At 36.2% G+C, this 14,131-nt stretch overlaps 1 protein-coding gene across 1 annotated transcript in view; it reads left to right on the top strand.

Annotated features, from left to right (window-relative positions):
• Positions 1-322: 322 nt before the first annotated feature.
• Positions 323-14,131, top strand: part of nop5 (nop5 ribonucleoprotein) — a 38,892-nt gene continuing 25,083 nt past the window's right edge. The window contains exons 1-6 of the mRNA XM_083122155.1: positions 323-519; positions 4,420-4,496; positions 7,477-7,791; positions 9,315-9,514; positions 12,471-12,616; positions 13,568-13,694. Of these exons, the coding sequence (XP_082978281.1) occupies positions 475-519; positions 4,420-4,496; positions 7,477-7,791; positions 9,315-9,514; positions 12,471-12,616; positions 13,568-13,694 (910 nt within the window). The 5' untranslated portion in view covers positions 323-474. The remainder of the gene's footprint in view (positions 520-4,419; positions 4,497-7,476; positions 7,792-9,314; positions 9,515-12,470; positions 12,617-13,567; positions 13,695-14,131) is intronic.

The raw sequence follows: 14,131 nt of genomic DNA, 5'->3' as shown, positions 1-14,131 counted from the left end.
ATTGTACTTTGCTACACGAACGTGAGTCTCTCTTATCAGACTCAACTCAAACACCTATTTGGTCAAGTCCCTCCCTTCGTCTTCTGACGTCAGAAATTTTTTTTTCTACGTATATGATAGGGAAATGAGACCTAACAATCCTAACTTAACAAGAAATGAACTTGACTCTGATGTGAGAGCTGGTAAAAATTTCAATATATTTATGCTAAGAGAACTCCAATATTAAAGGAATTTGCCCGTGACGTGATCACGAAGGGCGGGGTTGGACCAAAAAGGTGATTGCGTTCCGTGCAATCAGTTATACCCCACAGCCGCACAGCATCGCAGCAAATCCACACCGCGTGGTACGGTTATACAAATGAATCCATGTGAAAGGAAAGCAAATATACAAGAAAACGATTGGTGCTAACGAAATTAATATTTCGTTAAGATCGAAGAACTTAGGAGTAAGGAGTAGAACATAAATAGGAGAAAATGTTGGTTTTATTTGAAACACCTGCTGGCTATGCCATTTTTAAGGTAAGTTTTGATAAGGTGCTTTCTGTGGTACGTTTTTTATTGTGTTAAAATATTTTGTTTTAATATTTGTTATTTAGTGTCGCTTTTCTGACACTAAATATTTTGTTTTAATATTTGTTATTTAGTGTCGCTTTTCTGACACTTTTCGCTGATCGCGATGGTGAGGATGAATGATGATATGGTGGAATTGATAAAGGATCACTGACAAAGACCACCCATGCACATGCCGGGATTCGAACCCTGGTCTCGTGGCGTCGTATAGAACTGGGTAACATTATCGTATGGGTAAAACGGATTCCTTCAAATTTCCTTCAAATTTACAGGAGAAAGTACTTACGGAAATCATTTTCTTGAGCGTTTTGGAAGTTCCTGAATGTAGATTTGATCCATTTTAATGTGAATGCGTTGAACTGTGCCAACCACTTCGCCAGGGAGGTCAGTATTGTGTCAATACAATCAAAACTTGCCACTTCACATATGTTATACCTGCACAGCTAATTTACTGATCCTTAACATTTTTAGTATATTACCTTTACAGGAAAAGCATCTGCTTCTTAATAATGTTGAAAAGAGCGAAGCGATTTTACAATACCGGAAACTTCCCCAATTTCGTTCATATTTCGCATACTCAATAATTTATCAATATGTTTATTCGTCATTAAGCATTACAATAATGCAATAGATGTCGACATTGGTACAAATATAAAACATAATACAAGAATAGTATAAACATACAAATATAAGACATAATACAAGAATAATATAAACATACAAATACAAGACATAAAACGAGAATAGTATAAATGGTAACAGTTTCATACATCGGAGAGACATTTCTTCATTTTTACAGAAGAAACTACTTACGGAAATGAGTTTCTCTAAGGTTTCCAATGTTAGTCGAGGTATTTTCTTTCATCGTGGTATCTATTTGACCGGGAAATCAAGTCAGTGTTTCCAATACCTTTTTTTTTTAAAATATGTTTGCCTAACCTAACCTTATCGGAAATGGTTCGTGGGGCTATCCGTCAGCTACCCGTGCATAATGTACAATTTGCACACGTGACAGACACGATAGTAGGTATTTTTCGGCGAAAAAGGTTGGAAACAATGATATTCAAAAATAAAAGAAGCTATATCACACAGTTACGTCCATTCGGTAGCACTTAGAAAAATACGTTATTTTATTAGAAAAAGTGTTTGTTTTCGTGTAAAAACCATAATTGCACCTTGAACTATGTTCCACAATACACAATTGGTAAGTACGAACCATGCTATACACAAAACATCCTATTTTAATGTGTGTCCAATCTATGAAACTGTTACCGTATAAACATAGAAATATAAGTCATGATACAAGAATAGCATACAGATCTAAATATAAAACTCAATACTAGAATAGCTTAAACAAGTCTACATAAATAATAAATATATAAAGGGTGAGTATGAAGAGGACAGTATTACATGTATTAAGAGTTCTAGAAATTCAAATCTTTTGAGTGCACAATAAATTCATCTATTGAATAGAAAACCTTTTGGTAAATATGCAATATCGGCCAGACGGATTTCTTCAAATTTACAGGAGAAAGTACGTACTGAAATGAGTTTCTTTAGCATTCTGGACGTTCTTGGAGGTATTTTCTTTCACGGAAAGTAAAAACTTCGTAGTTTAATGCTGCCGAACAAGAATTAATCACTTTTTACGTAAGAAATTGGCATTCCTGCCACATTATGCCGTTGTTTCCATTGTGTGCGTGCAGATGGCGAGTGTTGAAAGTCACGCAATCTCTGTAGTGTTTCCAAACGTGCCTTCCTTTTATGAAAATTTCTATTTTCGCCGCGCTTTCTTTTTTCGATGACTTTAGGGGTGAAATGAGTGCTAATGGAACCTAACCTAACAGGCCTAACCTAACCTTGTGTGAATGGTTTGTGGGGCTAACGTCAATGGTTTGTGGGGCTACCCATGGATGGCTTTTGGGGCTAACGTCAATGGTTTGTGGGGCTAACGTGCATTGTTTGTGGAGGTAAACATGAAAAAAAAATCGAAGTAGTGCGTAATTTTCCGTCATGAAGGTTTGAAACACTGCTTGCGCACTGAAAATCGACAAGACACAAGTTGGCATGTCATGACGGGCGATGATCCATTACGAGTGCACGCCATATTGTCTATTACAGGAGCGGAACAAGTAAGACAAATAATCAATCGTAATATGAAAAGTTGATAGTATTTTATGGAAAAAGGCATAACTTCACCTTAAAGAATGTTCCGCAAGGCAAAATAGGTAAGTACCAATGGTAAAATTAAGGAAATAAATGAGTGAAAGGTGTCCGGGCGTTATCGCATATTTACCAACCTTTTCTCTAAGCCAGTCTTGTAGCACCCTTCTAAATTTTTCAAGAGGTGCATAGTGAGCTGTCCCTGGCAGCTGGTTGAAGAGTTTTATTCCCATGTGTTTGTAATTATTTTGTACTTTGCTTATCCTGGTTGATGGTGTGTCCAACTTATAACTGAATCTTGTGTTGTGTCTGTGTATAGTGTGTCTTATGTTGAATTTATGAATATTTTGGAACGAGTTTACAATACCGGACCACTCTCCAATTTCTATGAAATTTCACCTACTCACTAATTGTGAACTCCTAATCACGAATCTGCATGTAATAATTGGCGGTCGAGTATGGAAATCGAGAAAGAACGAAATAAACTGTTTTCTTAACTTAACATAACCCTACCATAAGAACAGCAGCTTCACAGAACACGCCATTTTCCCCCCGAATGTGTGTCACTTATCGCACAACACTTTAGCAACATTGTGTTCTGACGTCACGGGAGAGCTTTTTAATGTTAGGCAAGACAAGGTCTCTTTGCGAAAATATTAATTTTTCTTTGTATTTATGCTAATGGAACCCAACCTAACCTCGTAGGCATTCCTCGTCTGACATCAATATTCAAGGTAGCCAGATTGTTGTGCATAAAGGAAGACCATTAATGAATTTCGAAAGAAAGAAAGATGGTTCTGAATTGCTGTGTATGGACTATCACCGTGGTAAATCGCAAGGTTATTTTACAAGTTCTACACATAAATGTATAATTTTAACAAGTGACTGCCAAATATGAACTACATATACGTCATCAGGACACCGAAATTATTAACTAGGCTAAATTTTATAGAAATAGGAGAATGGTCCGGTATTATAAACTCATGCCAATATTTTCTTTGATAAACATCCTAATCCCGAATTTGCAGTTAAAATTTGGGTAAATATGCAATATTGCCCGAACGGATTTCTTCAAATTTACAGGAGAAACTACTTTCTGAAATCAGTTTCTGTAGCATTGTCGAAGTTCTTCGAGGTATTTTCTTTCGCGGAAACCGAAAACTTCACCATAGTATGCTGCAGAACAAGAAATAATCACTTTTTATGTAAGGAACTTGCATTTTCTGTAAAGTGACAACATTATGCCGTTGTTTCTATTATATACCTGCAGATGGCGCGAGCGTCGAAAGTCACGTGGGTCGGGTACCCTATTCTACACCCTCGAATTTTCAAAAAAAAATTTTCTTTATGAAGATTTACATACATTCGATATAGAAAATGCCAGTTTTCGAGGTATCGTAGAATTGAAACAAGGCCTCAACAAGCAAAGTTTTCCAGAGAAAAGTTGTTCATCTTGATGTCTTATACATGCTGTGAAATTTTTGTGCTGTGTTGCCTTTGTGTGTAATTTCTATCTACACAACACACATAAAATATGTAGGTTCAAATTATAACAAAACTTTAATATGTGAAGTCATTCACATACCTTTAACACATTGTTACTATGACAACCAATAAATAACATGCTGTAAATACAAATGCTGTAGTGTAGGAATATACTTCACTAATGTTTGCTCTTATTTCCAGCTTCTGGATGAGAAAAAGCTTCACAAAGCAGATAACCTGTACAAGGACTTTGAAACACCGGAGGCTGCTAGTAAAGTGTAAGTTGTCTCTTCATTTAATTTTAAAAATGGCATGTAAAACTCCATGAAATTTATTACCATTGAGGGCAAGAAATGTTAGAATCTATATGCCTGAAATAATTGTGTGTCAGAATTGATTTTTGGCTGCGATTATTTTCATCAGGTGGTAAGAGTAGCATATGAGGCTACTGTCACCAGGTGGCGAGAATAGCATGTGGGACTATTTCCACCAGGTTCTGAAAGTAGCATGTGGGATTTTTTTTCACCAGGTATTAAGAATAGCAGAAATTGCTGAAGACCACAAATCACATGGTGAGTAAGTAATTTTAATGCTGGTAACCCTAAACCTGACCTGCCTAACCTAACAACGAAAGCATTGAGGAAGATAATGCACGTTCATGTTAAGTCAAGTGACGTATTAGCAGCAGCAGTGCATGTCAGAACACCTTGCGGTAGGGATGGGCTGATATGAAATTTTGGCTGATACCGATAAAGTTTACCGATAGTCTACCGATCCGATATAAAATTAGATAAGGTACTTGAAGAACATGAAATGTTCCTTGATCTCCTTAACAAATGTATGTTTCGAGGTGACTGCAATGCAAAAGAAATTGCATATTTAGACAATTACTTTTTTTAGAAAGTAGGGCATGGAGATTGTCCATAAAAATTACAACAAAATGGCAGAATTTTGCACTAAATTATAAGATATTTATTGATATATCGGATCATAAAATAATCTGTAATTTTACCGATACACCGATATGCCTATATCGGCCGATACCTATAGAGTACCGAATAATCGGTCCCATCCCTACCTTGTGGTATTGTTCTGACCCCATGGTGTGCAGAAAAAAAGCACTTGTCACGAGCACGAAGATAAGTGCAAACTGACCTAAGCTTGATACATGCCAATAACTAGGAATGCACGTTTCCATGTAACAGGCCAAGCTAGGTCGTAGATCGTGTGCATGTGCAGTTTAAAAACCTGGTGAAGATAGTCACTCTGTAGATTTTTAAATTATTTTTGTTATTATTTTAAATAGTAAAATTGTGGTGCCAGAATCATGTTGCTAATGAATTTTGTGGAATGTGGGGTGATAATTATTGAGCACATTTAGAATCGAGCTATGTATTCTTAAGGGGAGGAGATACAGTCCCGCACCAATTGTGCATTTATTTCAATATCGTACGAATGGGCACTGCTACTAAAAAAAACCTGGGTGTATCTAAGATTATGAATTTCTCTCAATGTTGCAAGTGGAAGCATTTTTTTATGATGATTATTAAGCTGGACACGATGTTTGAAAAATATGATGAATAAGAATTTTCGGAATCCCATGTATTCCTTATGGGGAACAAACTTCAACATCAAGTTATGGCTAATCAAATGGAAGTTTCGACTCTTCCGCTGATGAAATTCATCTTGAAACTGCCCTCTTCCCATTGACATCTTTTTCTAATCCCAAGATAACGAATCAAATCATACTCCCATATGATCAATGCTTTTCTCCTTGCCTCCTGGCAATGTTGCGAAACCTGATGTGCGTAAAAGAACTAAATTTCACCTTAAATGGAGTTAAAACTGACTTTCATGGAGCTAGATTTACGAAGGCTGGATAAAGTGTTTCCTATGGTAATGTTAGTTTTCAAAGGGGTGGGGGTGCTGCTATTATCATTACCTCTAAATTGATGACAATTTATTCTTAGTTTTCAACATCTAGATCCGGCGGCAATAAGTGCAATTTTTAAATCAAATCTGGGATTATATTCAAATTTTTGAACCCGAAAATGACTGTTTTTGTACCGAAATTTTGCATTTTTTTTACCAAAAATATGTACCTCTACATTTGATATGTACTAACATTACACTTCAGTAACTTGCTTTACACGTGATGCTTTGTTGATATAGGCTTGAGTTATCTGTTTATTTTGCCTTACATATTAATTATGGCCATCTGTATACTTTTGTTTGTCAAAAGTGTTCTGCATGTATGTATTTGATGTTTATTTTGTGCATTGTAACACAGTCTGAAAATTCCCACAAAAACCTGTAACATTATTATGTGCTCAAAGATGCCATTTTATTCTCTAATTACTTTTGTTGTTGATACTAGAATGTGAACTCGTGAAATTTTGCCAATGCCAATAAAGGGCTGATATAAAACTTTCTACCAGTGACCAATATTCTACTGATCCAGTGTGAAATTGCAAATGTTCGCTGATATACATGACCTATAGGTTTTTATGGCATGACTATGTGTAAAGTACTCTGGAAAATGCAGGTAACATTCATTTGGAGTTCATGTGAGAACCCGGTATATACATATTTAGAAACAATTGATTTTTTTAAAAAAAATATTCAATACAATAAAGAAAACAAGCCTCCTTAATGGCATAGTGTTAACACTGTTGCCTTTTAATGGTCCCAGGATCGATCCCCAATGGATGCCCAGTGGTGTGAACCCCACTGTAATCTGTAGATCTAATCCTGATTAGTCAATCTGAGCATAAAGTGGACTTTGTAACAATAATGAAAATAAAATGATGATAATATATCATCTTTTCAAATTATTAAACTGCTAATTTTCCATAAAACCATCTGAAACCAGTCTGAATGCACAGAGTTGGTGGTGTTTTAAAGTCCACTTTATGCACAGTAAGGCTAATCGGGACTGGACCTACAGTTTAAAGTGGGATCCGAACCACTTGTGCCTCCACCAGGTATTGAACCCGGGACCCCTTGATTACAAGGCAAGGACGCTACCACTGCGACATGGGGGAGGCACCTTAATGCACAGAGATCTAAGCACTGGTGACAATTGAATTTTAGAAGGAACGCTATCTTTGATTGGAATTTTTTAAAATAAATATTGTAATTACTTCAAGTGCCAATGTTCTTTTTATCTCTTGAAAAGCATTCCACTTAAATTTCACTTCACACATTATCTACTTTTGTGAATGATGCTGATTAAGTTGTGGCTATCCATTTATGCAGGGTAAAGCTGAAGCACTTTGAGAAGTTCTTGGACACGACAGAGGCCCTGGCGGCCACGACAGCGGCTGTGGAGGGAAAGATGTCAAAATCCCTGAAGAAGATGCTGAAGAAATTGGTGGTAAAGGAAGCACAGGAGCAGCTGCTGGTGGCCGATGCAAAGCTTGGGAACGCTATCAAGGACAAGCTGAATCTTCAGTGCTGTACCAACACGAACGTCCAGGAGCTCATGCGCTGCATCCGCTCACAGATGGACGGTCTCCTCGCAGGACTGCCCAAGAAGGAGATGACCGCGATGGCTCTGGGTTTAGCCCACAGGTGAGCTGGTGACATTTTTTTAAAAAATTGTCTCGTGAGAGATTTATGATTAAACCACTTTCTTGATGCCGTCTGTTCAATATCACATAGGAACCTGGTCCTGTGTGTTTAGTGTGCAGGCTATTTGCCTAGAATTCAGATTTTGTTTCTGTCAACAGATTCATAGGTTATTTGTATAAACGTGTATAATGTTATACAAGTCACTTTTTGGGGGTTATGTTGTGCATAAAATTGCCTGTTTGGACCATGAGAACTTTCGGACTGACAGGGGTGTTTCATACCGAGCTGACCAGCAACACATCCACACACTACTGAGTTGTGAAAGAAAAAAAAATTCAAGAATATATTTTTTTCTGTTAAAGGAACCATTTTGTTTTGGGGGGAAATCCGAAAAATTTGGGTTTTCTTGCCAGTTGCAGCTAACTCATTTCATTTTGGTGTTGGTGATTGATAGGAGCATGCATATTTCGTTTTTGACGAAAAAGGAAAATGTCAGAAAATGCATTTTAGTGTTAATTTTTCATGTTTCTGAAAGGTGTGAGATGCATTTTGCTGCCATATTTTATCACGAAATAACACGAAATGAACTGCAAAATGCAAAATAAACTCTTAAATACGAAATGTAGGGTTTATTTACCAACGCAACACCTTCAGAGTTCTGAATTATCCTGTGAGGTATGCAATTCAAGGAAAATTATGAATTCTGCTGTTAATATTGGAGAAGCAAAAATGGACTCCTTTACACAGAAATAAACTTAATACTCTGATAACTACATAAATTTGCTATTTGAAGTGAAATGTTAATTTTGTGTAATAAGTGTAGTTTTTAAATCAAAGCTAGGATTATATTCACAATTTTAAAACCAAAATGTGTTTTTACATACAACTTTTCATCCAATTTTTCACCGCTGTAACACTAAAATTTTATTTTATTTACCGTTTTTGAACCCAAAATTGACTCCATTTTTGTACCGAAATTTGACTTTTTTATTTACCAAAAATATGTGCCTTTAGTGATTCATAGAGGTTCATAATGCCATATTTTGCAACTAGCTAAATAATTTGATGGTGTAGCAACCATTGCGTCTAATTACTAATGTATTTGGTGTGTATGTGTGTGCCTGCCCAATGTTGTAGTAATAATGTCGTTGTCTTCTAATCAAAACTACCACATTCAATATCTGATGGAGACACATTGCATAGTGGTTTGGATTACATTTGAAAACAGTAGGCCCAGCCCCAATGAACCCATCTGTGCTCCAGGGCTTTTTCTGTGAAGGAGGGGTATTTCGTAATGCAGTCTGTTCCAGTCAAAAGTTTTGAAATGCAGTGTTGCCGAATTAACCTAGGCCTTCAGTGCTGAGTGACCAATCAGGACCAATTGACAAATTTTGGTGTTCAGCAGTTTGAAATTAGTAATGATTGACATTTGAAGAAATTTGTTTGTCCAGTGAAATTATTGCAATGTATAATTAAGAACACAGACACTGTATAATGTTCCATTGTATTTATTCTCCCTGTAGCCTCTCGAGGTACAAACTGAAGTTCAGCCCAGACAAGGTGGACACTATGATCATCCAGGCCGTGTGCTTGCTGGATGACTTGGATAAAGAATTGAACAACTACATCATGAGATGCAGAGAATGGTACGGGTGGCATTTCCCTGAACTCAGCAAACTCATCTCTGACCATGTTGTCTATGTCAAGGTTGTCAAAATTATAGGTTAGTGCACATTACTAACATTAGATGTTGCCGGTTTATTTACCAGTACAGTGGAACTCTGATTTTACATTCCCAGGTTTTACAGTTTCATGAATTTTATGTTTTTTCGGTATAATTTAACAATACAGAGAATTTCTCCAATTTGTTTGAAATTTCAGATACTTACTAATTTGGGTCTCCTAATCACGAATCTGCACTTAAAATTTGGCGCTCACGTATAGAAATTTCTGAATTATGGCTAGCCCCACGGACCGGTGCCCACCCAGTGTCGAATGACATGGGTACCTGGGGGAATCCCTGAGGGTAAAGGTGGTCAGGGGCATGATGCTGATCACATCACCCCCACTCACGACCGGATCAAGAAAGTGTGGGGCGTTACCCTCACACCCCCTATACGCCTTCATGGCCTGGTGCTATGCACAGGGGAGCACTTTACCTTTACCACGGACCATTGGCGCATGCTTAGGTTAGGCTAGGAAACATAGTTAAATTTTAGGGTCGTAGTAATATCAGGAATATATATATATTTCGTTCTTTAAGTATTCGAAACTGAAAATCTTGCGATAAATAATGAGCAATTGTGCATTGTCGGTTGCGATGACTGACCCTCTTATTTTGCAAGTTTGACACGTGAGCACCAAATTTTAACTTCAGATTCGTGATTAGGAGCCCTAATTTAGTGAGTATGCCGAATTTCAAACAAAATGGAGAAATTCCTGGTATTGTAAAATCGCTCCGTTTTTTTCAGCTTCGTCCCCTGAAAAATGTAAAATCGAAGTTTCACTTTATTAGAGTATCAATTAGTAGCATGTAATTTAGTAGGGCTGAGCTGATACCAATGGTATCGATATTGCAAACAACTGGAAATTAATCATCGATACTCCCGGCCCCCATGTTGGAGTGGTTAGCACATCGTGCTACGATGCCAGGGGTCCCGGGTTCGAATCCTGGCCTGGGCATGTATGTTTGTGAGTGTCCATTCATCAATTTCATCATCCCTATCTTCACAAATTAGCCAAAAGTGACACAAAAGGCAAAGTAAAATAAATAAATAAAAAAAATCATTGATACTGGTGAAACTTTTCCATGTAGTCCACAAAATTCCATGCAACACTTTTGCACTTTTGCATGGCCTAATTATCCATCATTGTGGGTTGAAATGGATTTTGTCTTGTGAAATTTTAAATTATTTTAAAACAACATCCCAATAAAAATAAAAGATTATTCTAACACACTTTATTAAATATTCTATTAGGATACATTATGGAGTCCAATCAACGATTCAGCTTCTTTATGGGATATTTTCTATTTACTAGTGGACCCAGTGCTTTTTTTTGTGGCAGTACACAATGGTACGCTGTACCAGCACTTTTTTATAGATGAGAACGAAAGTAAGTGTAAATCACCAGCCCTGAGACCTTCTGTAAACAAACAGTCTCACCGATTCGATGTATCCCTCCGCGTCAGCTGATTCATGACCGCAATCATCTGCTGTTACACTCAGTTCGCCGCACCTATTCATTTTATATAAGAGCCTCTGAATGTGAGAACCCTCTCTCAAAACATCAGACAAATATGCAGCCGCATACATTGTTACTTTCCCGGTCATTCTCTCTTTCATAACCCTTGAAACTGCAGACACTGACACACCACTGCACTGGGATACCAACTTACCAATTCTTTTTCTGTTTTTTCAGGATACCACTGTCTGAACGTTACATAAATATTGAGTAGAATCTGTTTCTCGCCCCTTTTCAAAGGCTGTCATTGCTCGGAGAACACGGAGACCTTCCCGCATGCATAGAACTCGCCATGTTATTTTTGTAAGGACAAATCAGGCAATATTACTAAGTGGCACTACTTCCTTGCTGTTCACATGATTATTTTTAGAAAATAACCATTGTTATAAAATATCATTATGTACACAAATCTCTAAACTCATTGAAAGTTACAATGCATATTCCTACAAAATGTTCACACTTATCTTGCCTTGCCATGTCACCAAGTTATTTTCTGAAGTGCACTATATTTAGCCGAACAAAAATCGTTATTAGGATGCTTGTCAAAGTTTCCAACCACAATAAATTTACGAACTTTCTTTGTCTTGTTTTGATCATCATCATCAATATATTTATTGGACTTACAGCATTGTATATATCTGTTTATGCCCATTATATATTTTATTTACATAAGATACAATATCCATAAAATCTACAAACAAATTTCAAATACACTCCTATCTATATCAAACCTTAGAAATATACATTACCATGTTATATCATTTTGTCTAAGAAATTGCAAGTAAAATATATTCAATTCGCATGCAAGAAAGAAGCCAAATTTATGGGAAATGATTACTTTTACAAAGAGTTAACCATAAAGGTGAAGCAATAAGTACTAAAGAAAGAGCATTGGGTTTAAAGTGAGATGTCATTTGCGGTAGTGTATCCCATACTACAAATTGGCCGTTGTTTTACCTTACGTAATAAATCATGTAAAAACGCTGGATTTTCGTGTGGATTATTTTACTTCTATGAGTTTGCAATGCTTTCTGCATGCTCATGGTTTTGTTTACAGAAGGTCTTAGGGTTGGTGATTTGGACTTTAACTCCATTTTATTTTAACAAAAGATATTTATGTAACTATGTGGATGCACAGTCCTTTGTGAACACACCACAATATTTTGAGCTGTTCTTACAATGAACAGAATAAACTAACAAACTTGAAGAATACCAGAATCTTTCTTCCCAGAAAAAAAATGCACTGATTGGATTTTTTTAAATATAATTTTATTGCAGAAAAGATTTTTACCATCATCCATTTCTATTCATAAAACACCAGTTAAAAATAACTTCTGTACTGTAAGGATATTTTTTTAAATCGCTTTTGTTGGTAAGAAAATGCTTCAAGTGTTCCATGGTTTGTATCTTATTCTTGTTTCATTGTTCGTGAACAGGCACTCGGGAAAATGCTGCAAACACTGACATGTCAGATGTTCTGACACAGGACATGGAGGAGAAGGTGAAAGAGGCTGCGGAGATCTCCATGGGAACGGAGATCACAGACGATGACATTGGTAACATTCAGCATCTTTGTGATCAGGTAAGTTTGTGATTCTGCCTTTCAAATAACAAGAAATGGCTCAATGTTAATGTAATGCTCTTACTGGATGGTGTGGCAGCGATCTGTTGAAGTTGCAGTTTAATTTGTTTATTAATGATAGGTTTGGCAACACTAGAGGAAGTAGTAGGAAGGAAGAAAGTGGGTAAAAATGTGATATTTTGTAGAGCCTAAAAAAATCTGAATTTGGGGTTCAAGGACTAATTATGGAGAAGTTCAATATCGGAAAATGATATACTGACACCCAAAAATATGTGAGGGTAAATTTGGCTATCTGTAAGTTCAATACTGTATATTGTTTGAACTTAAAGTCAATGGTGTTAGAACAATAGGATTTTCAACAGGTGCAAGTTTTTGCACATTCAGCGGATAAGTACTTTTCTACTGAGTAAAAATTGATGATAAGTGATAGTGAAGACTTTTAAAGTATTTGGATACTACAAGCAGGCATGAAATGATTTAGTTATTTAACAGGAGATTCACATTATATATAAAATTATAAGAACTTTAATTGAAGCATGTGAATGTTGTGTCAAGGTTGTTACATTTTTCTTTATTGGCCAATAATTATTTATAATTGTACATATGAATTTGTTAAGGTTGAATATAAGTGTAATTTATTGAAAGAGTTTATGTTATTTATTGAATTGTTATGTATGGATTTTTGCATGATTCCCTATGAAGGCATAGCACTCTTACTTGTGCCACCTTGAGTTTTAACGATAATACCAGGCCAATTGTAAAACTGAAGGAAAATTGAATATTAAAAATGGAGATGTAATAAACTTCATCCTAAAATCAAGAATAAAGTAGGAACTAATGATCCTTCAAAGAAACAAATAAAACAAAAATAAATAATATTAAAGTCAATATTTCTTTCTTTGTTTCTGCATTGCTCTTGTCTTTGGAGTCGTCATAACTTTTTTCCCTTAGGTGGTGCAGATCTCATCCTACAGAACCCAGCTCTATGACTACTTGAAGTCCCGCATGATGGCCATTGCCCCCAACCTCACGGTGCTTGTGGGAGAACTGGTTGGAGCACGCCTCATATCACATGCAGGTAAGAATGCAGTCATATTTACAGTGATAAAGGAAATCTTTGTTGACAAATTGTGAAACTGCGTATTTTTTTTTAATAAACTAAAGGGGTTTAGGTGATTGATTCAGTTAATTTAAATAGGTGATTGGTTAAGTTAATTTAAAGCCATAATAATGTTGTTCATGTAGCGATGTCGTGATTAGATTTTTCCACATACTTGTTGTAATTGATAAGTGTAGCTTTCAAATCAAATTTGAGATGTTTTCACCGTTACAACCCGATGTCATTTTATGTGCAGGAAAAGCTCATTCATGCAGTATTGTATAATATGATATTTACATTCCACAGGACTTTTAATGTGTTTCAGTATTGATAAATCAAAATATGGATAATTTTAAATTTGAAGTTGGTTTTCAAGACCTTTCAGCAAAACTAGTTTTCACATCAGACTGAACGTG

Source organism: Lepisma saccharinum, chromosome 5, assembly GCF_977018435.1.
Source record: "Lepisma saccharinum chromosome 5, izLepSacc3.1, whole genome shotgun sequence".
Lineage (NCBI taxonomy): Eukaryota > Metazoa > Arthropoda > Insecta > Zygentoma > Lepismatidae > Lepisma > Lepisma saccharinum.
Note: the sequence above shows the minus strand (reverse complement) of the source record. Positions and strands in the feature narration are given on the sequence as shown.